Genomic DNA, 23,920 nt, shown 5'->3' with positions numbered 1-23,920 from the left:
CATGTTCTCCCCGTGTGCGCGTGGGTTTTCTCCGGGTACTCCGGCTTCCTCCCACATTCCAAAAACATGCAGGTGAGGTTAATCGGTGACTCTAAATTAACCATAGGTATGAGTGTGAATGATTGTTTGTCTATATGTGCCCTGCGATTGGCTGGGTGTGCCCCGCCTGTTGCCTGAAGTCATCTGGGATAGGCTCCAGCATGCCCCCACGACCCTAATGAGGAGAAGCGGTATCGAAAATGGATGGATATTGTTGATTGTTGATAATTATTATTATTTTTAGAACGTGCTGCGTGCCGATACAATTATAGCTGCTAGCCGCAAATGGCCCCCAGGCCGCACTTTGGACACCTGTGGTATAAACAATAAAATAAGCTGTATGAATTCTCTGTTTGTGATATTTTACTAAATGAGCTGAAGTGGTTTGGTTGACTTCATATGTGTGACATACGTAGTTTAGTTTGGCTTGTGACTTTTGATTCACAACACAGACAACATGACACCTCCACAGTGTTTATGTTTTATATTTTCAAAATGATCAACAATGTAGTATCTCTTCAGTTGTCAGCAGTCTGAAAGGTTAGCATCTCCAAACTCACACAGGACCAATGTGTTCACTTCAGTCCATTCAAGCATACTGCAGGGTAGGAAACACTTGGTGTTGACAGGATGCTTGTGAGTCATTGGCAGATTTATTTCTACAAGGGAATTGGTTGGGTGAAAAGAGAACATCTCAGTGTGTAACTCTCAGAAGCGTCTTCGCAGCAGGAACATAAGGAACACCGCACTGAGGATGATGCACAGTGTGCACACGGTGGGAACTACAATCTCTGTGACCATCTCCATGTGGCCTATCAGCGGATCTGAAACACACATGAGACACTGAAAGATCAGTAAGACTTCAAGATTTTTAGTAGCTGCACATGCAAACTACCTATCTAGTGAACCCTAACTAGTTAGCTTACTTTCTACAAACTTTCGAACACACTATTTCACTATTGTTACCTTCCACCAGCGACATTCAGTCTGGGGAGGCATCATCATTCAAAATAAAACAAATAATGATAACAGAAAATTAATATTAATATTTGTCTGTTCAACTGTGTTTATTTTTCTTTTTTTATTAAGTAAAAATGGTTGAATTTGCACAGTTGCACGTTGCATACAATTTGAAATACAGTAATCCCTTATGTTAATTACTGTTATTGCGGTTAATTGGCTCCAGACCTGACCGTGATAAGTGAATATCCACAAAGTAGGATTCCTTATTTATAAATGGAATATTTTGGTTGTTAGAGCATAGAAATCCTGTTCATGACCTTCTAAATACAGTTTTTAACATTATTAGAGCCCTCTAGACATGAAATAACACCCCTATAGTCACCTTTACATTTGTATTACCCAATATAGAAGACATAATAAGTGAAAATAAGCCACTTAAGACGTAAATAAGACTTGTGCTCGTGTGCGTTGCTGCAAATGTGTTCAGGTGCTGGGGAAGCTGAGTGGGGGGATGGACAAGAGATGAAGTTGGGGGTTCCGAGTTGAGTTTTAGCTTGGCGTGGGTTACGGTCGCAAGAGTAGCCTGTGTTAGGGATTATTGTTCCTGTTGTGAGATCCATCCATCCATCCATTTTCTATACCGCTTCTCCTCATTAGGGTCACAGGGGCATGTTGGAGCCTCTGTTGTGAGATCATTCAATTCAATAAAAAGCCCGTTGTTCTGGCCATCAAGTGTGGCGCTTGTGTGTCTCGCCAAACATTACAGTAACATTACTGACACCTAGTGACCAGTGTAGAATGCTATCTGTCATTAATGTCTTTGAATGAGTCTTTGTATTTGACATTAATTGAGCCATTTTTATTCTTGAAAATGCTTAAAAATATATGCGATTTGCTTAATTGTGCATATTTTTACTACTAATAAGCTGCAATCATGATTTATTAATTAATTTAAAATATTTTACAAATATTTTTGATTGGGTGAAGCCGTAAAATTCGAAGCACAAAGTGGAGGGAGATTACTATACTATTAAGAACCTGTAATATTATTATATTGATCTGCACAAACCACTGCATGAGTTGCTGGCACCAGCATGGTTCAAGCATGAATAAAAACACTAACAGACCTGCCAACCTTGGAAGAAATTTCACAAGTATACATAGTCCCCCCTGACTCTCACACACCCCCCAACACCTCACTTAGCCTCACCATTTGAGAAGCACTGCTTTAATTTAAGTGTGACATTATTATTATTGCTAATCGGAGAAATGTCATACACTGAGGTGCTGTAGTACTGGTATTGGCAGGGGAAGACCTACCATTAAGGCAAAGCAGGCACTTGCCTTGGGCTCCCAACCAGTAGGGGGCTCCCAACCAGCTGCCCCCGCCCCAACCAGCACCATAGCCATCAGCAACCACCAACTATATTCATGTATAATTATGTTAGCATACTAACAAACAAATATCAGAAAAAAAGAAAGCCATCTGAAAGCTAATTTCATATTATCTGCTCCTCTCTCCCCCACACTACAATGGACTGACTGTTCCATGATTGGAATTTATTGACATACACTGGTTTTATATCTGAAACTTTGTTCTCTCATTCTGTTGACCCCGTTTTAATTTAGTGCAAGGTTGTATATTGATAGAGGCCTTCGAGGTGGCCTTTCCTGCTTTTTTTTGTAACAAGAACATATGACGAGGGCCCCTGGCTTTAGGCCCCAAAATTGGTAAGTCTGCCACTGGGTGTTGGGTTCATATCACCGTAGCACTTGAAGACTTAAGTATCACTTTAATGCAAGTATCACTTTAATGCAATACTGCAATTATATTATATTATATTATATTATATTATATTATATTATATTATATTATATTATATTATATTATATTATATTATATTATATTATATTATATTATATTATATTATATTATATTATATTATATTATACATAGAAAAAGGATGGAGGAGGAGGATTATATTATGTAAGTTTTGCTTGCTGTTATCTTTGGTCACACCGTGAGTGAGGGAGGCGCTTGGTTGGATGACCTCCTGATGGTTTGTTTTGTGTGAGTACGGGTGTAAGTGTCAAGCTAATTCATTATTCGTTCATTAAATTAATGTATGATATATGATATATACAGTTGCACCATAGACATAGCTCAAGCTTGATTACAATGCAAATCCTGTGAATAGTGGAGATCTACCGTACTGTACATACATAATAGTGTGTGTGTGTGTGTGTGTGTGTGTGTATATATACAGTATATATATATATATATATATATATATATATATATATATATATATATATTTATAAACGGTATATAATGTTAAATTAAGTTCAAGCATCATCTCAAATGGATATTACTATGAAATTACTGTGAAACTCTTGTACTTGTATTAATGTCCTTTCATTTAAAGGCAAAGTCGAAGCAAGCGCTGAGCCGTCTGCTGAAAGAATGATAAAGACTTGAGTTATCAACGCTTGTACCTAAACTTCATCATGAACTGGCCAAGTCTTTTGCATTCCTGAATGTTCCTGACCTCCCTGGGATTTTCTTCTAGCTGGAGGGGCGAAACAAAGAAAAGCCCCATTAGATAATGGAATATCTAACTGGCCCCACCTGCCTGATCAGCCCTTGTTTTGCGCATGCTTGATCGTGCTCACCTGCTGCCAGGAGCTGGTTACTAGAAGAACATGTCTCTCTAGCTGTCCTCTTCCAACTCTCCACCTGTAAAAACCTTTCACAATAAATCTGCATCTTCTCCTGGAGGTGTTACGGGTAGTGAGTGGAAGTGAAGTTTTACCTCTCTTTGATTTGGAAAGCCATTGGAGCTTATGATGCATTTATAGTACTGAACCGAAGCCTTTGGGTAGCGTGGTTTATTTTTGCTCTTGAAGTCCACATAGTAGAGTCCAAATCTCTCCGAGTAGCCTTCATCCCACTCAAAGTTATCGAGGAGCGACCAGGCGGTGTAGCCCTTCACGTTCACACCATCCTTTATAGCTTTAATATCAAAATCATTAAAATTATTAAAATCAAACATTCATGTCGTGTCAAGTAAATCAAGCGAAATACTGCCAATATGTAGCTGGGAGTACTGCAATCAGCAGTACATTGGTTTCACCTTTAAGCAGCTCATTGGTGTAGTCTTTGAAGTACTGCATCCTCCAGTCGTCACAGAGGTCAGTGCACAGAATCTTCTCCGATACTCCGTTTTCCGTCACGTAGATCATTGGGTTTGCATATTGAGCCTATGGCGGAGAGTTACAAATACGTTCATGATAAATACAGTATGTATTCCTCGAACCACTGTCACCTGTACTTAATCTTGTACTGTGCATAGTGTCTGCTCTTTCACTTTGTCATTCTCTTTGAGTAGTCCACCAGAATACAGTGGAACCTCCAAATGCAAAAGCTCCTAAAGTGCCTCTCAGATAGTTTGGTGAGTAAACTTAACTTGGAAATTATTTGAAGTGCAGTGCAGTGGTTTGTACAGATAAATAAATATTATCAACTTCTAAATAGTCAATCAATTTGGGTGGGGTTGAGGGATGGTGGGGGTTATAGGTGTCCCAAATATGGGGCATGACAGAAAATAATTGAAAACCGCTGCTCAAGACTCGTAATTTTCCAGTCTGATGTGCCTCTGAAATGTCACACAAACAGACTGAGAACTGTCACCTTGTATTATCAGGGTGTTGAATCAGGTTGTCATAGAAGACGTTTCGCCTCACATCAGAGCAGGTTTCATCGGTTCATGCTCAAAGATTAGATAGCGCAAGTCAGACTAGAGCTGGATTGCTCAGTTGTCTTAGAAAATTCGCCTGTTATCCGAACAGGCTTCATCATTTCTCTAGTCTACTTTAGTCTGACTAAAGCTAGACTAAAACGGTTTCTATTTCTTGAGTGTGAAGTGATGAAGTCTGCTTGGATGAGGATGAGAGGAGGAAATGTCTTCATCAGTTCATCCTCAAACACTAGATAGGACAGCTCTAGTTAGACTAGAGCTGCAGTCTAGTCTGACTGTACATTCACAACCTCACAAATTCCAATCTAGCTCTAGTCTAGTCTGACTAGAGCTAGACTAGAGTTTATAGGACAAGATAAGATTAGATAGTCTTTGAGCATGCTTGAATGACAGACACAACATCTTCTAATGTCTTTGAAGACAACCTGAACAGTCCAGCTGTAGTCATATTAGACTAGAGCAGCTCTAGTCTGACTAGAGCTAGACTAGAGCTGTCCTATCTAGTCTTTGAGCATGACAGGTGAAGACATTTCACCTCCGAGCAGGCTTCATCAGTTCATGCTGAAAGACTAGATAGAACAGCTCTAGTCTAGTCTAGATCTAGTCAGACGAAAGCTGGACTGTTCATAAATAAATCTGTACATTCTGTGTACCTTGACAAAGTTCAGCAAGCGTCTGAAGCCCCAGGGCACAGAATACAGCCACTCAGAGCCAGGGTCGGGCCACCGTGGGTCAACCAGCTCAGCGAGGTCCCGATCTGCAAAGTAGCTGTCCCCAATGCTTGATGGGTAATTTTTATGAGTGACATAGCGGGTCGTGAAGTGGCCGAGGCCTAGGAAGTCACAGGTACCCTTGATGTAACTCTTCTCCTGCACTGAAAAGACAGGCAACCGGGAAGCTCCGAGGCCCTGCTGGCCACTTTTCCTGCCTAATGGAGAGAAAAGACATGTCAGTATACTAACTGGTCAGCTGTTGTACAGTGGATGGGGAAAGTATTTGATCCCTGCTAATTTTGTACATCATGATTAATGTGGCTACCAAGGTCATCTCTTGTGTGCCGGTAAGAAAAAATTTTGATTTGAAAGCCACCAAATTTGAGGTGTGGTGTCATTCAGGTGTATCCTCTATATGCACAGAGGATCCCTGCACGTTCACGGCCTCACAAATTTGCTGAATTTTGGTCAAAAACCAAAATGTTTTCCTCCGAAAATAGTCATTTTTTCCCACAGAAAACATTTCTCATTCAACACAAGTCAGTAAAAATTTTAAATATGTGATATTACAGGTACAATGTACAGCATACATGTGCCACTGTTAGAAAGTCCACAATTTTTACGTTTATGTCTTTTTTGCTTCACTGATAATGTTTTTTCTTCAAGCCAGTCAATCCGCCCTCAAAACACAAGTTAATATATGATGGTAAATTGTTACATGAATAACAACAGGCAAGCAGTGTGGATTATGTAGATGTGGCTTAGAGAAACTCCCTCTCTCGCCTGCTATCTTCCAGCACTAGCCTGCCGACCAGGCTAAAGGCTACACCGTGACTTCAATGTGATTCAATGTGTTCATTGATCATCTTACATTATCATTCATTAGTGGTAAGGAGCTATACAGTTGATACTTTAAATGTGTTTCATAAGTGTGTGAGGCAGAAGGGAGAAGGGGAGGGTTCTGGAGCTGAATCATATCTAATAATTGACGGTCGCTTATATTCTTGTGTTGGAAAAAAATTGCAGGAAAAAGTCAATGTCAAACTAGCAGGTGGGCTGTGAGCAAGACATACCAATGTAATCCTTCATAATCTGAGGGTAGTCGCCATTGAAGATGGGTGTGGCAAACCATCCCAAATAGAACTGGATGTATCGATCTGCTGCTTCAATGTCTCTCTGGTTGCTGATGTCCACTGGCTCACCCCAGTCAGCTGTCAGGGAGATCCCAACTAGACCTGGACACAAATTGATGTTTGTCTCATGGACAAATATGGAGAAAGAATATCAAGTATATCACATGTGAGAATACCTTTCTGCTTGCTCCTCCACTGCATGTCATATGTGTGCCAAACTTTGGCATGCGCCTGTGACAAAAAAAATCGGAAGAATGATAAGACCTCAGTATCTAACAATAAATATTAGGGGTGTAATGGTGTATGTATCCATAAGTGTATTTTTTTTGGTACAGGCATACCGATTTCCGACACATTAAGTGAGGAACAGGAAGTGTGCCTCACATCAGGCCTCTAAATACAAATACAGTGCAACCCAGGTTTTGGTTAGCGCGAGTCATGGCTTCCGAAAGTGCCAAGGAGAAGCCAGAAACACAAGACCTTCTTCTATTGTTTATCTCCTCTTTGGGAATACTTCCCATTGAAATACAGTATGTAAACGGACAAAAACAAGCAATTTTTCAGTAGATATGAGGGACGAGGCGACAAGCTGGAACTATTATGCTTCACTTAATCCAATAGGAAACTATTAACCAATAGGAAAAATATTATAAACATTATACTTTAATATAATAATATAATCAATAATAACACCAGCAATGCTCATAATAATCCCATAAGATCATATAATGAATAAAATAATATTTCAGACTATAAATAATTTTTCAATTCTATTTGAGAATTCTATTTATTGAAGAATTGACTCCTCGGAGTTTGCATTTTTTATGCTTCAATTTTAATCATAAAAAGAAATCATTTAAGCTAAGCAATGCTATGTTTTGCATTTTGTTCCCTTGCTGTACAAAAAAATGAACCGAACTGCAACCTGAAAACAGACGTGTGTACTGAACTGTGATTATGGCGTATCATTATTATATGTTAATCAATACAGCTGATTAAACACTACACACAAAATGTCAAATGAAAAATCCTTTTCACATACAGTACAGCACTCCTCATTATAATTGCTATGTTCTTACATACTGGTGTACAGTATCGTAATCCTTTGCCACTGAGCGCTTTGAATTTTGCTGGTAATAGGAGTGTAAAGGTGACTATAGGGCTGTTATTTCATGTCTAGAGGGCTCTATAATGTTAAAAAAAAAACATATTTAGAGGGTCGTAAACAAGTTTTGAATGCTCTAACTATGAAAATATTCAATTTTTAAATAAGGAATCCTACTTTGCACAAATTCACTTATCACGGTCAGGTCTAGAGCCAATTAACCGCAACAAACGAGGGACTACTGTAATGAGTTGTGGCTTGTCTCGCAAGAATCAGGGAATTGTCCTGGCTAAACACAATGGATCCCCACAGGTTCGCAATTCAGCATTCGCGACCCCACAAATTTGCAGACATTTGTTCAAAAATGTTTCATTTTTTGTTTTAGATTGTTTTAAATAGGCCTTTTTTCCCCACAGCAAACATATCGAACTCTGTTTTGGGACGCTGCAGTTATATAAAGCGCACTGTTATTCATTAATTTCACTGACATCACGGTAATACGGAACAAAGTGTGTCCTTTTCAGCTCAACACGGGACATGTACTTTCATTGATAAATAAGGAACGATTACGTTTTTAAGGGACAGTTGGCACCTCTAAGCACTACCTTGACGAACAGACTTAAGGCTAGACCGTGACTCCGATTCCATCTGTTCGATCGATTATCAGTCATTAGTGGTGAGCGCTTATACTTTTATAACTGAAAATGTGAGGCATATTTAAGGCTTAAACCTGGATTGTCCTTCTATGCATTTAGCTTGTTAGTTCCTAGTTGAAGAGTGAAGGGGAGGGTTCTGTAACTGAATGTAATCTAATAATTACAATTTTTATTGCAAATGTTGATCTGAAATCGGATGAGAATGGGGAAGGAGCGAGCCATGTGTCAAAAATTATGAGCATGTGAATTATTCTGGTCTCAGAACGTCCACTGTATCTAAATACAAGACACACAAACAGACTATATCTGTGTGATTTCCACAGTAGTTACCTTTATGATGTTGTGTGCAGCTGTATAAGCTCCTGTTCCTTTCATCCTCAAACCCGGTGCATGTTTACCTGTTTCATATCCCTCCACAGCAATGGACTGAAATGACAATAGAATACAACTGATTAGAAGGCCTTGTCACATGATTCTCCTGTGTCTCTTCAGTGTAGGCACCGCTTCATAAACTTCACACACCCAGGGATTGTTGAAAGTAATCCAATACTTTACTCGGTTCCCAAATCTTTCAAAGCACAAGTTGGCAAAGTCATTGAAGTGGTTGACCATGCTGACATTCTGCCAGCCGCCATATTTCTCCTGTAAGACCTGGACGTTCAGTGAGAGAATTAAACAATGTCAGGTTTAATTTGTAACCAAAAAATGGAAATTCTAACATAAACCGTGCAACTTTCACCTGTGGTAAATCCCAGTGATACAAAGTAACAATGGGAGTGATCTTATTGTCCAGCAGCATGTTGATAAGATCATTGTAATATTTCATTCCTTTTTCATTGATGTATTCACCTAAAAGAGATTCACCCAATGAAAGTTCATTCAGTACATCACATACGTACACTCCTGATGACAATTTTAAGACCATTTGAAAAATTGCAAGAATTTAAATTTTGCACCGTTGGATCTTCAGGAGGTTCTAAGTAGAGCAAAAAGAAGAAATGTGAGTGAGACGATTTGTTTTGGAGTAAGCAATTTACTGCAAACAACCATTTAAGTGAAGTAGACTGTTCATCAGCTGATCAAAAGTTTAAGACTGCAGCTCAAAAAAACCAGAACCCCCCCTAAAATAGAAATAAAATGTTCAAAAAAGGACTGAGTAATGAGTAGCCATTCTTGTTCATCACCTCAAAAACTGGTTTGGCTATGCTTGATGCCAATGTTTCCAGGAGGCTAGTGGGATCGTTGCTCCAGGTGGTGAAGATGTCTTCACGGAGGGCATCCACTGTCTGGAACTGGTGTCCATTTTTGTTCACTTCCCTTGCCATCTCAATTGGATTTAGATCAGGGGAACATGCAGGATGGTCCAAAAGTGAGAGGTTGTTCCTCTGGAAGAAGTCCTTAGTCAGGCAAGCATTGTGAATTGCAGCATTGTCTTGTTGAAAGAGCCAGTCATTACCACACAGATGAGGGCCTTCAGTCATGAGGGATGCCCCCTGCAACATCTCCACATAGCCATATGCTGTTTGACGCCCCTGCACAACCTGAAGCTCCATTGTTCTATTGAAGGAAAAAGCAACCCAGATCATGATGGCGCCCCCTCCACTGTGCTGTGTGGAAAACATCTCAGGTGGGATCTCCTTGTCATGACAGTAATGTTGGAAGACATCAGGACCATCAATTTTTTCTCATCAGCGACTAAAACTTTCTTCCGCCTTTCATGTTTGGTGCTCTTGTGCAAATTCCAAAGGAGCATTGAAGGAGACGAGGCCTTTGAAGACATTTTTCTTGTTAAAAGTCTTCTCTCACAGACGATGTCTGATGGTTATTGGACTGCAGTCAACAAGTAACAACCTTCATTTAGGTCGAGGATGGCCCCGTGTTGATCGACAACCAATGGGATCCTCCGGCTCAGGGCCGGTGACATTTTTTGGAGCCTACTACTTGACTTTTTTGTTCCATAACCGTCAGGATCTTTCATGAAGTTTCAAATGACTCAGGCCTTGCTTATGCAGCTCAACAATACGACCGCATTCAAAGAGAGAAAGCTTTTTTGCCTTTGCCCTCAAGAGATCACGACAGTGTGAATACCTGACAGAAAATTACGTTGAACCCACATTTTTGCCAAGATTTTGGCTTTTAAAAGCTGTGGTCTTAAACTTTTGATCAGCTGATGAACAGCCTATTTCACTTTAATGTTTGTTTGCAATAAATTGTTTACTCAAAAAAATGTTTGTCTCGCTCTTCATTTTGCATTTTTACTTAGAACCTCCTTAAGACAGTCCAAATGTAAATTCTTGCAATCTGACAACTGGTCTTGAAATTTTGATTGATTTTTTAGCTAAGAACCACTAGCAGAGACGTCTCCAACTAGCAATCCCTTCTAACCAAATGATTCTGGACATTACCTTTCAGCCCAGTTGGCAAAATTCGCGGCCAGGAGAGGGAGAAACGATAATGATTCAACTTCATCTCCTTCATTAAGTTAATGTCATCCTGAAAAAACAATGCTATCGTCAACTTATTGTACAATAGCAAGTATGCGCCCAAGTCAAGTGGTACTTTTGAGGGTGTACAGTGGCTCCTCGCACACACAGTCGCAATTCAGCATTCACAGCCTTTTTCCGCAGAAAACACATCTCATTCACACTAAGTCGGTAATAATTTATAAATATGTGATAATACAGCTAAAATGTACAGCATACATGTACCGCTTATACAATTTTTACATGTTTCTGTCTTCATGCTTCACTGATAATGGTTTTTCGGCAAGCTGAGTTGAGATTTGTTTGGGGGTCCTTGAATGCACCATAGCTGCTGTGAGACACAAAACTGAAACTTATGTATAACTTCTACACCGTTCCATATGTTCATCGGCCCTCGTACGTTGTCATCCATTATTGAGTACCTATACATTTTATACTACTAAGAGTGTGTGGCATTTTACAGAGAGAAGGCGAGGGTTGTGTAGCTGAATCTAATCTAATAATTACAACAGTCACTTTTATACCAAATGTTGATCGGCAGAGAACGAGGTCAAGCAAGCATGAGGGTTATGAGGGAGAGTTGCAAGCAGTGTGTCAAACATAGACATTTTTATGGGCGTTTCAATTACTCATCTTGCTGAAAAAACAATATTTTACCTCATTTTAACGTATATATAAACGTATTATATTCTTCCATCAGTCTCAGACTCAATTACGCATGATTTTCCAGCATTCACTGGTGGCTCTGGAATGTAACCACTGTGAAAATCGAGGAGCTACTGTGACCAACAGAGTTAACAATGAAGCACTTTGAAAGTCATAACCCTATATCATAAGTTAAACACAGGTGACAGTAATATACGATATAGGCATTTGTACCGTTGAATACAAGGCCCCCATTTGGTCTCTCTCACCTTGAATTTGTAGAAGCCATCACAAGAGGAGTCGCCAGTTTCATTTTGGAATATTTTCCCTTTTTTATGGGTAAATGCATCCCAAATGCTCATGCCTTTACCGTCCACATTCCACGCTCCCTCTGTCTGATAAGCAGAACTGCCAGCCCCCCAGGAGAAGCCTGCAGACAAAGAGGTTACTGATATGGTCTGTATTGTTCTGATACTGGACAAATTTACCGGATCGAATATTTGAAAAAATATATATAACACCTGTGACGCGATCTAAAAGCCCAAACACCAATCAACATTCAATTATTGCGTGACATGCCATGAACTGAGACAATAAAATGCTGCAAAAACTCTAAATTCCTGAAATCTCTGTAAAAAATACTCGTTTGACTAACAACGTATTTATTTTTACCTAACATGTTCTATGATAGACCAATTTGGTAATATTCCGTACTTTGGAGGCTACTCAAATCAGACATTCATTTCTTAAGATAAGTCAAATAACGGAACTAAAAAATATACTTCCTTCAAGCATTTTCTCAAGTCACATTTTACTATTCTGTATCATAATAGAAAAATATAAATAAAATATATAGATATAACATAATTTTCCTTAATTTACCTAATGTAGCTCAAATGTAAGCACACATGATTCAAGAAAAATATTAGAATATAAATCTCGTTAGACAAAAATAAGTATTTTCACTTTTCATCTACCTTACATTTCAGTTTTTATAGTGTACAAAATTGCTTTTTTTGTTTTCATTTGTTATTGATTTTGGCTCCTTTACTTTCACTGAAGAAGTGCCATTTGCGTTCCCAGGAAGTAAAATGCATAATGCACAATAAAATGTATTTAAAAAGTGTCCTGCACATCGATCTGATTGTATATTTAATGAATACAATTTAAAGTTTTAATTTAAACTACATTGAACACTGGTAAAATAGAATATATTGCCTGTCCCCGATTCTAAAAAGTAGACTTTACCATGAAATATAATAATTTAAATCCTTCATAAATGTTATATATTTTACATATTTGTGATAGTCCTTGCCTATGACATTGAAGTACACATTTTGAGGAGTTCAATATGTGTATTATCAGATTAAGTGTTGAACAAAAATGTAACAAATGTAATTTTTTTTTGACAGAGAGATTTGGTGGAATGGCCCTCTGATACTTGTGATTTGATATGACCCAAATTCTCAAACTTACTGCAATCATACCTGTTGGGAAGGTCCCATAGTAGAAAGGCGTTTTGTCATTCTTGGTCCAGTCAAAGTCATCAGTGGCTGACACACACAGCATGAGTGCAAACACATGCACACACCCCAACTTCATCATGTTTGGCCAGGAGCCTAGACCGCAAGCACATTCAAATAGTGATGTTGGGGCTATAAGTGCAAGACTAGCAAAATTTTCTTTGAAAAGTGCATTACAAATAAAATTAGTTATTATACTATTAAAACCTAACCCATAAGAACCCACAGTGACATGCGTATCATCAAGTAAAATGTCCTAAAATGTGTCTTATACAGCTCTGTGCTTGACTTTAATTCACTGAGTTCTCATTACGTGACGTAGAGTCGATAGACATTGACAATTCAGTATTCATGGTCCCGCCAATTCGCAGATTTTTGGTTTATTTTAATTTTTTTCTCGGACAATAGGCTATTTTTCTGCAAAATTGGCAATCATTTATAAATACATGATAACACAGGTAATATTTACACAAAACATGTACTATTATTAAAAAAAAGTCAATGTTTACATTTATGTCTTTGTGCTTCACTGATAATGTTTTTTCATCAAGTGTTGAGACTTCACAATCTATTTGGCGTCCTTGAACGCACCATCGTTGTATGCTGTGACTGACTCCAATTCCATCTGTTCATGGATCATCTTCCTTTTCATTCATTAGTGGTGTGTGAGTTAGTGGTTTATATTTTACGTGCGTTTTGTAAGTGTGTGAGGCATATTTAGGGCTGAATTGTGTCTGAAATTGAATCTAATCTAATAATGAAAACACTTACATGGCAAATGTTGATACAAAATCGGCTCGCCAGAGGGTCTAGTTTTTATGGGTTAAACTTGAACCATCTCCAGTGAGGGCAAAAGAGTTCAACTCACGTGTCAGACGTCCACGGGTGGTGAATCAAAGCATCCTAACTCAAACCATGAACTTGGGGGAATGGTGTTTAATATCCACTGTAAAGATTACTCCTGTCTTGAGTCTGGATTCATTTGCGCCAGCTGTAAGACACGCTCACACAAAACCCGATGAGAGACAGAAAGTATGACAGCTTGTCCAGTACTGTCAGGATAAGAGACATGTCCGGTTTTTGGATCTTGAAAACGCCAAAAGATATTTAGAAAGTAGGTAAAGCTGTACATTTAACTTTGCCGTCTCGCTCCTGTCCCGACACCTGACTCTTTGCTCAGTGAGGGTCCCGAGTTGGTGGCCTGCATTCACGAGCACATATACACGTGCTTACATATACAGTACATGTACAAACGTATACATATGCATGTGCATGCATATACATGTGGAGAAATACACGTGCATTCATATACATTTGCATACATATGCATGTGCATTCATATACATGTGCATACATATACATGCCTGACCTGCTGTTTGTCCTGCTCTGGGCTATGCTGGAAAATGCTCCAAAACACAAGAAAGGTCCCCAAACTTCTGGACAGCTTGGATGTGCACCACTGTCACCAGTGACAAAATACAGTGAAGCATCCAGAGGATTTCCTGCTTTCATCAGCTCACACACAGCAAGTCCAATCTCTCTCTGTCACACATACACACGCACACACACAGACACACACACACACACAATAAATCCCACTCCTTTTGAAATCAGTGAAGTGTAAAAATCTGCTGTGGCTAACAGACCTTTTGGAACAAGTAGAGATTTTGGCACTGTAAGCAAGGTTGATGGACTGTGGACTCAATTAGTCATGTGACATATTTTGATGTATATCATGGTATGTGTTAAACAGATCCAAAATGATAGAACAAAAATAAAGATACATTCAGTTTTTGGTCATATATATATATAAAATAGTATTTTGCACTATTTACTTTATTTTCCTCGAACAGTTTGTATGAATGAAAGGGAATGTAATGAAAGGGAATTTTATTTTTATATTGTCTTATATTGTTGTTTTGCTATACAGTTAGTGGTTAACTGTGATAAGTTAATTTCATCCAAGTAGGATTCCTTTTTTATAAATGGAATATTTTTGTTGTTAGAGCATAGAATACCTGTTTACAACCTTCTAAGTACAGTTTTCAACATTATTAGATAGAGCCCCCTAGACATGAAATAACACCCCAATAGTCAACTTTAGACTTGTATTACCCAATATAGTGGACATAGTAAGACATAAATAAGACTCGTGCTTGAGTGTGTTGCTGTATATGTGTTCCAGTGGTAGGGGAGATGAGTGGGGGGGCGGACAGGAAGTGACATCGGGGTTCAGAGTTGAGTTTTAGCTTGGCCGCAACAGTAGCCCATGTTAGTGATTATTGTGCCTGTTGCGAGATAATTCAAACCTGCAATAAAAGCCTGTTGTTCCAGCAATGAAGTCTAGTGCTTGTGTTTGTCACTGAACAGTAACATTACTGATACCTAGTGACCGGTGTAGAGTACTACATACGGTATCATCACAGCGACTTTGAGTGCATCTTTTGAATGTTTACCAAAGCGTGGAGTTTTCACCGGCGTTTATCTGTTTGTGTTCAAAATAACTTGAAAAGTTCTGAATGGATTTAGATGAAATTTTCAGGAATTGTCGGAAATGGGATATGGAAAACTGATTAAATTTTGGGGGTGATCCGGATCACCATCTGGATCCAGGAATTTTTTTAAAGGATTCTTTGGCATTGCAAGATAGGACCATTTTCGGCATTTGTGCATATAACTCCACAAAAAATGGTCAAGGCACTTTGAAAAAAATACAGGACAAGTTTACAACAGGTTCTACCAAATATCAAACACTGATCCAAAAAAATGTAGGGTTATTATTTTGGTGTGAATCACAATATGGGGGGAACTATGGCGCTTGGCGGAGGTCTACGTTGTCCGACTGCTTCTCTAGTTTATATTTGTATTAATTTAGCCATTTTTATCCTTGAATATGCTTCATTTAGGCAAGAAATAAGTAACATTTGCTTAAATATGGACATTTTTTTGGCTAATAGGCCGTATCCATCCATGATGAGCCTGATTTATTAATATATTTTGAAAAACCGTGAACCGTGAGTGAAGATGAAAATTTGATGCTCAAAGTGGTGAGGGATTATTGTGTTGTCAAATTCTTCACAAATAAATTTGTTTATATGTATGTGTTTTATTCTGATTAGAATCATGGTCAAGAAAAGTCAAAATCATAAAATCATTCAAAGAGCTTGAAAAATCAGTATCAGTATCAGTATCAATATTATCCTGCATTTACTTGGTATCGGATGAATACCAAAATTGTCAGTAATGCCCACCTGCATTACTTACCAATCTGCTCCCCAAGCACAGTAAGTTGAACCAATGTGGTGTGGAACAGTAACAAAAGTCATGATGTTCCCATTGGGCACCTGTACGGAGAGCGAAGCCCCTCTGAGGGTCGTGACCTGTTCAGAGAACACATTGTGTTGGAGCTCAGGCCACACAAAGCGTCAATACAGTCATTATTATGAGGTGTATTGTTGCACAAAATGCTGAATTGTTCCATGCTAAAACAGCCAGCGCTGCACTTTCCTGTGCACACATGAACATGTCGGAATGTGGGATGTTTCTCTCACCTTGTTGCGTTTGTATATTTTCAAGCACACGGCCAATTGTGTTACCTGGCTTGTTTGTGTGTCCACACAGCAGACAACATGAAGCGGAGTCGCACGTTTAGCATATCAATAGCGCGGAGAACTACTGTGAGCTTTCTGGCAGCTGTCAGCTTGACCCGGCATTCTGTATTTAAGGAGCTTTGGTGTGGCCTCGCCGAGCTGACATGAACATCTTCACTAAGGTCCCAGGATTAGTCCAACCAACCAGGTATGTTGACAGCGACCTGCAATAAGTGGTGGGACCTGTGCGCTGCAACATGAGCCATCCCAAATCATCTCAAAATAGCTGAGGAGAAAAATGTGTCTATGTGAATATTGATGGGATTAATTATTTTGGACATAATCGTGTAATTGTATACATCATCTTTGCAATATGTGATTAAAATATGTCTATATCCACAGCAAGCTGGGGTCTGTGCTCCAACGTGCCTTCTACGGGTCCAGTGGGAGGGTGAGTCAAACTAATGGTATCTGAAGTTCTTTTTTTCCCCAAACTAAATTACAGTAATCCCTCGCCACTTTCCGTTTAGAATTTTGCAGCTTCACTCTAGCATGGGGGCGGCACGGTGGTCTAGTGGTTAGCACGTTGGCCAACACAGTAACAGCTTGGAGATCGGGAAGACCTGGGTTCGATTCTCCCCTGGGCATTTCTGTGTGGAGTTTGCATGTTCTCCCCGTGTGCGCGTGGGTTTTCTCCGGGTACTCCGGCTTCCTCCCACATTCCAAAAACATGCATGTTAGGTTAATTGGAGACTCTAAATTGCCCATAGGTATGAATGTGAGTGTGAATGGTTGTTTGTCTATATGTGCCCTGCGATTGGCTGGCGACCAGTCCAGGGTGTACCCCGCCTGTCGCCCGAAGTCAGCTGGGATAGGCTCCAGCATGCCCCCGCGACCCTAATGAGGATGAAGCGGTATAGAAAATGGATGGATGGATGGACTCTAGCATGGTTTTTCAAAAATATATTAATTACGGTAATAAATCATGCCGTTTTGTGGTTTTGAAAGCAACTGTTACATATTTTTTGGCTAAATTAAATCAGTTTTGTGTACAAAAATGACCATCCATCCTTTTTCTATGCCGCTTATCGTCACTTGGGTCGCGAGGGTATGCTGGAGCCTATCCCAGCTGACTTCGGGCGAGAGGCGTGGTACACCCTGGACTGGTCGCCAGTCAGTTGCGGGGCACATATAGACAAAAAACGATTCAGACTCACATTCATACTTACGGACAATTTAGAGTCTCCAATTAAACTAACATGCATGTTTTTGGAATGTGGGAAGAAACCGGAGTACCCGCAGAAAACCCACACACGCACGGAGAGATGCCTAAGCGGAGATTCAAACCCAGGTGTTCCCGATCTCCTGACTGTGTGGCCAACAAGCTAACCATTAAATGACCAAATTAATTAAAATACAAACATAAGGCATTCCAAGAAGCGTTCCAAGACGTTGCGATGATATGTAGTATGGTACAATGGTCACTAGGTGTCAGTTCTGATGTTGTGATCTCACAACAGGCAAAATAATCTCGGCCGTAACCCACACCAAGCTAAAACTCAAATCTCAAGCCCCGATGTCACTTCCTGTCCACCCCCCCACTCAGCTCCCCTAGCACCGGAACTCATTTACAGCAACACACACGAGCATTAGGCTTATTTATGTCCTAAATGGCTTATTGTCTGCTATTATGTCTATGTCATGTTGAGAGGCTCTAATAATGTTAAAAATTGTATTTAGAAGGTCGTAAGCAGGTTTTCAATGCTCTAACTACAAAAATATTGTATTATAAATAAGGAATCCTACTTTGCAGAAATTTGCTTATCAAAGTCAGGTCTGGAACCAATTAACAGCAATATACAAGGGATTACTGTATTGCAAAATACTCTATGTTGCTCATTGCTCTTCTCTAAAGGTAAAGAAAAGCCACAGTGTGAGCCAAGAGTGCATAAATACTCAACAAATCTCATTTGGCCACATACATAATCCAAGTATTGTTGTTTTAGGTGACCCTTTATGAGCAGCGGAACTTTGCGGGCAGGCGTCTGGACCTAAGCTCTGACTGTGCCAGGCTCAGTGACAAGAACTTTCCAGAGAGATGCAACTCTGTGCAGGTGGAGAGTGGAGCGTAAGTGCACAGTGCCATCTACAGATAACAAGAGGTCACTACAACAATGCTAATACAGTATAGTAGACTCTAGATTATCTCGAGAGTTACCGTCCAAATGCCAAAAATCTGCGAGTAACTGATGCACCCTTAAAAATGTTTATTTTTAATCGTGCTTACGTCTGTTGTGGGGGCCACCTCCACCTCACTCTGAAGCGGCTCACAGTAGTACGAGGCTGCCCTGTTCTGAGAAGAAGTCAGAGAAGGCATTTCTCCAAGTCGCGTCTACATAATCCTCACTGCTTGCTTGTTGTAATTCCAGTAACGATTTACCACCATATTACTTTTGTTCACCTCGCTGCAAGTTTTGAGGCCGGATTGTAATACATATGTGTCTGTGGTACATTCAAGCCCCAGAACAAAGTGCGAATCGCTTAATGAACAAATATTATCAGTGAAGCATAAAGACATAAACATGTAAAAATTGTGCGCTTTTCTGTGGGAATTTTACTTGTATTATCACGTATTTATAAATAATCACCGATTTAAGGTGCATGAGAGTTTTTTTCTGTGCAAAAAAATATTTTTTTGAATCGCAACTGTACGGGGATCCACCGTACAAGACCTGCAGAGCAGTGAAAAGGGCATCATTTAATTTGTACATTAAGATTACCTTTATTGGAAATCAATGATAGCATTGTTTCTTCCCCTAATCAAGGGATGTCCGAAGTGCGCCCCAGGGGCCATTTACGGCCCACAGCTGTTTTTTTATTGGCCCTTGGCACATTCTAAAAACCCCACTAAATCAAAAAGTTTAAAAAAAATTGTAAAAAAAAAAAAAGAGCATCAATTTTATAAAAATAAAGACAAAATATTAGGACAGTAAAGTTATAATATTAAGAGAAAAAATGCATGAAGTTAATTAAATAGAATTAAATAGAATAGAATTAAATAGAATAAAGTTGCAATTTTTGGAAAATTAGGTTGGGAAAAAGTGATAATAAAAAACATGATAATAAAGTCAAAATAAGAGTAAAAAGTAATAATATTATGAGAAAAAAATTACAAGAAGAAAGTTGAAATATTTTTAAAAAATAAAAAAAAAATGAAAGAAAGTGTAATATAAAGAAAAAGTTCATTCTAATAATGCGCTTTTTTCATCAATAACACAAAGCTGAGATACAGGCTGTTGTTTTTTTTTTAATATAAAAAATGTCTCTGTATATCTACATGGGTTGGTTTAGAAAATGTGAAAGTGGCCCGTCATTGGTTTTTCAGCATGAGGCTCTTGGTGGAAAAAGTTTACACGCCCCTGCCCTAATCAATCCAAATCAAATATACTAATGATTGAAATTGACTCACCTCGCTGTCCCATTTAGATGGATCGGTTACGAGCATGAGAACTTCCGAGGTCGCCAGTACCTGTGGGACATGTCTGATCGTGGAGAGTACAACTGCTATGACAAGTGGTGTGCACAGGTGGACCACATCTCCTCCGTGCGAGCTGTCAAACAGGTGAGAGAGCACACAGGTGACAACAGAAAACATCACATGATCACTATAACGCAGGTGTGTCTGAAGTAGCATCTTCCGCCGGGCCGCGCTGTAACTAGTTCTCAAGCAAGACTCGTGTTTACGGACCAAAATTACATTTCTAATTAATTTAAAGTCAAGCGTTCAGAACCATTAAATGTCGTAACACAGAACTAGTGTTGTGACTAAATATCATATTCTCAATCGGTTAGGCCCTAGACCAGGGGTGCCCATTACGTCGATCACAGGTCGTTACTTTGTAGATGTCATGTGACATCAGTCAGCTGACATTAAGCTCCCCTCCTTATTCGCTGTTGCTCCCCTGCGGCAAATATTAAGTGGTGAACAGACGGCTCAATCGGCGGCACATGGAAATTCAACTTGCATCTTTATTACTCCGATTACGGGTAAACTAACTCAGCAGTAACATGCCTATACTGTATCTATAACAAATGTTATCCGTTCACTTGTAGTGATGTAGTTGTGTTGAATTGTTTGATGGCTTTGCTTCGCGTCCAGGACTGTAGAGGGCTATAGAAACACATTTCTACACTTCCATTTCTTATACTATTATTTCATGATTAATTGGAAAATGTGCCCATTGCTGAAACCTTTCTTCGGCTAAATCGTCTTTTGCATAATCATTTTCATTTCTTGTATATCTGTAATTGATAGCAAATGCTAACTGGACTAATATATGACCTGTGTGTCTAATGAACGCTGCATATTTATTTTGACTGGCATATTGCCGGTACTCAGGTTATGTACACAACTATTGAGGAATTATGTGAAATTATCTTTATTGCCATATTAAATTGAATTGTGAATTATTGAATGATATCGCCTACCTTGATTACCTGGAAACTTTGAAACTGTGAATGTGAAATACTAATCATTAGTATTTAGTATAGTGGTTTCGAAGTTACCGGTTAGATTTTAAATATGTTATATGTTTTATAGGAAGAGATAGATCATGTCAACTGTAACTTGCATGCTGAAAAAGTGTGTTCACCCCTGATATACATGTACAAAGTACACATATACTCATATTTATAAATATAAATATTTTCTATGTTTATAGTAGAAGGTAGATCTTTGGGACTTGGTCATTTTAAAAGTAGCTCGCAGGCTGAAAAAGCTTGTGCACCCCTGCTGAGACGGACCGAATCAATATGAACCAAACACAAACAGCTAGTGATTTCACTATCACTAACATATCAGAAAAGATGCAAAGGTGTCAATTATTGTTTTCCAAAGACAAAGCTGATGTGTGTGAATATCTTGTTTGGCTAAAACATAAAGATAAAAAGTCTGCTTTCATGGATGACTTAAAATATATATATATATATATATATATATATATATATATATATATATATTCACATTTGGGAGGCTGAAATCCAAGGATATTTACATTTTTTAATAAAAAAAAAACCAATTAATCGAATACCAAAACGATTAATTGGATAATCGATTAATCATTGATTCACTGATTAATTGTTGCAGTTCTACACAGGACTCCGTAACCCCTAGCCTAATCTAATCGCATTGGATTAGTGTGTTCAAAGAATTCAAATGTATGTGTACATTTTTCTATACATGGCACTCAATGGAAAAGGTTTGTGTGTTTCACAGGACAACAACCCTGCCAGAGCTCAGCTTTTTGAGCGAGCCGGCTTCTCCGGTAAGAAGATGGAGATCCAGGATGACATTCCCAACCTGATGAGCCGCTACAGCCTCAACAGATTAGCTTCCATCCGTGTGCTGGGAGGAGCGTAAGCGCATTTCATCATGGTTCTGGACAACGACAGAAACAGGATTTATTCTTTAAGATGTCGTAGTGCTAGACGTAACTCTCATCCAAAATGTCTCACAGAGGTGTTGTCAACCTTAACCCGTAAGAACCCAGACCTATTTCTACTTAAAGTGAAATGTGGGGGGGATATACTACTGACCAAGAGGACCACATACTGTATAACACATTTCTGATGGTCCCCCCCCCAAAAAAAATACTTCACATTGTCAAAATTGTGTGATGTTACATTACTCGTGCTAAATGTATTCACTATTTGAGAAGGCCTCAACTTGACACTTTTGTGCTTAACTTACTTTCAACTGAATGAAAGAACATATATTCCTTCAAAATAATTGAAACGGTAGCATTTGTACTGTTGTGACAAATACGTTACGGCTAAGAGCAATGTTTTCCTATCTTTTTTATTAATTCATTCAAGAAATATATTATGGTTGAATTGCCATATTTTACGCACATCCAGTTAAATTAAAATTTATTTTATTTTAACCCATTTATCAATTCTAATGCTAATGCAGCCAGTGAGCTAGCATACCTGACGCGCTGCCATTTTAGGGAAGTCATGTCCTCGGCACTCGCATTCAAAGTAAGAGAAACCCTCCAGGAAAATGACAGAAATTCTCGTGTCTCCCGCCACCCCCCACGATACTGGGGTGCTGCTGGGGTAAAATCTGACTGCCTACTGTGATGCAATTATATTTAATTGGTAAGCTTCTCCCGTGACCCTAGTGAGGCATAGACAATTATGACTGGCTGGATGGTAAACTCTTATTTTGAAGGGCGGACTTTACCGGCTTACAGGCGGTATTGCGCCGATGTTGCACGAATATTGCCGAGCAGACTAGACTGCACAATGCGGGAAACAATTAAAACGAGGGGCATCGGGAAAGAAAGTACGGTAGTTTCCCGGTGAAAACGGGAGTGTTTACAGGTATGACAGTCAAATGACAACCAGTCCAACATGGTATTCTATGGTTTGTTTCAGACATGCTTTTAACAAATGATATTATGCGGTTACATTTGCACAATCCAGCATGTAACAAAAAGGAGTAGGAAGAAGTGGAATTTATTTAATCAGAAGGTGACACTATATAGCTTGTGCAAGGTTAAGGAAAATTAAAAAAAATGAGTTAATTAAATGTAATCAAATATTTCCTGTCACTTGGGGATTTAAAGAGTTCAAATCAAGCACAAAGCTGTATTGGACACACACACACATAGGATATTTAAAGTGATGACACACGTGGGTTCTTATGGATTCAGTCATGTGAGATAAGATAAAGAAAAAGCATCAAAACAGGGTGTCTATCCTTGTTATGGGATTGATCATGAATTTAGTCTTCTATTGCAGGGTCAAATGGTCTCAATCTGGGACCCACATTTTCCAATGGTCAATAAGTCACGACCCACCCACTATTTTTACAGTTTTGAGACTCACCAGTGGAGAACCACTGTTTTGTTGCTTATTTTATAGACCTATTGGCAGGCAACCTTTAGCAATGATGGGATTTAAGAAAGTTTTATACTGCTACACCCCTCATACATTGCATAGAATGGCAGTCAAGGCACTGGACAATTGCATTTTTTTTGGTTTTGTGTGTTTGGTTAGGGTCTTTAACCTTTGCCGTGTATCCACAGGTGGGTTGTGTATCAGGAGCCAAACTACAGAGGGCCTCATTACGTCCTGGAGAAACGAGACTACAACAACTTCTCAGACTGGGGCAGCCAGAACAACACTGTGGGTTCTATGAGAAGAGTACGCTTCAATTAACTGTACATATTTTTACAAAGACTTTCATAAACATTTTCCCCCCCTTTCTGCCAAAATGACCTTTTTCAAAAGAACTACAAAAACAGGT

General features: G+C 39.1%; 2 protein-coding genes across 4 annotated transcripts; one reads left to right on the top strand and one right to left on the bottom strand.

The window, feature by feature from the left end:
* Nucleotides 1–514: 514 nt before the first annotated feature.
* On the bottom strand, nt 515–21,281 carry lctla (lactase-like a). Of its 3 annotated transcripts, XM_054771357.1 has the most exons (19): nt 20,078–21,281; nt 16,283–16,398; nt 14,388–14,560; nt 14,149–14,219; nt 13,887–14,009; nt 12,983–13,114; nt 11,765–11,925; nt 10,773–10,860; nt 9,107–9,216; nt 8,890–9,018; nt 8,698–8,793; nt 6,783–6,837; nt 6,547–6,708; nt 5,414–5,688; nt 4,137–4,263; nt 3,816–4,015; nt 3,676–3,739; nt 3,499–3,572; nt 515–863 (listed from the first exon to the last, which is right to left on the bottom strand). In XM_054771357.1, exons 6-18 carry the CDS (start codon nt 13,098–13,100, stop codon nt 3,499–3,501), a joined length of 1,659 nt encoding a protein of 552 aa, XP_054627332.1. In that variant the 5' UTR covers nt 13,101–13,114; nt 13,887–14,009; nt 14,149–14,219; nt 14,388–14,560; nt 16,283–16,398; nt 20,078–21,281; the 3' UTR covers nt 515–863. The 3 variants fall into 3 exon arrangements, with proteins under 3 accessions (XP_054627332.1, XP_054627330.1, XP_054627331.1); XM_054771355.1 differs by lacking the exon at nt 3,499–3,572 and having other exon boundaries at nt 20,078–21,280; XM_054771356.1 differs by lacking the exons at nt 3,499–3,572; nt 16,283–16,398 and having other exon boundaries at nt 20,078–21,280.
* crybgx (crystallin beta gamma X) lies at nt 16,713–23,878 on the top strand. Its single transcript, XM_054771359.1, has 6 exons — nt 16,713–16,816; nt 17,011–17,059; nt 18,615–18,736; nt 20,095–20,230; nt 21,884–22,023; nt 23,700–23,878. Exons 1-6 carry the CDS (start codon nt 16,773–16,775, stop codon nt 23,830–23,832), a joined length of 624 nt encoding a protein of 207 aa, XP_054627334.1. The 5' UTR covers nt 16,713–16,772; the 3' UTR covers nt 23,833–23,878.
* Nucleotides 23,879–23,920: the final 42 nt, after the last annotated feature.

The sequence above is a fragment of the Dunckerocampus dactyliophorus genome, chromosome 3 (genome assembly GCF_027744805.1).
Source record: "Dunckerocampus dactyliophorus isolate RoL2022-P2 chromosome 3, RoL_Ddac_1.1, whole genome shotgun sequence".
NCBI classification, from domain to species: domain Eukaryota; kingdom Metazoa; phylum Chordata; class Actinopteri; order Syngnathiformes; family Syngnathidae; genus Dunckerocampus; species Dunckerocampus dactyliophorus.
The sequence above is the reverse complement of the archived record's forward strand: the minus strand, read 5'-3'. Positions and strand labels throughout refer to the sequence as shown.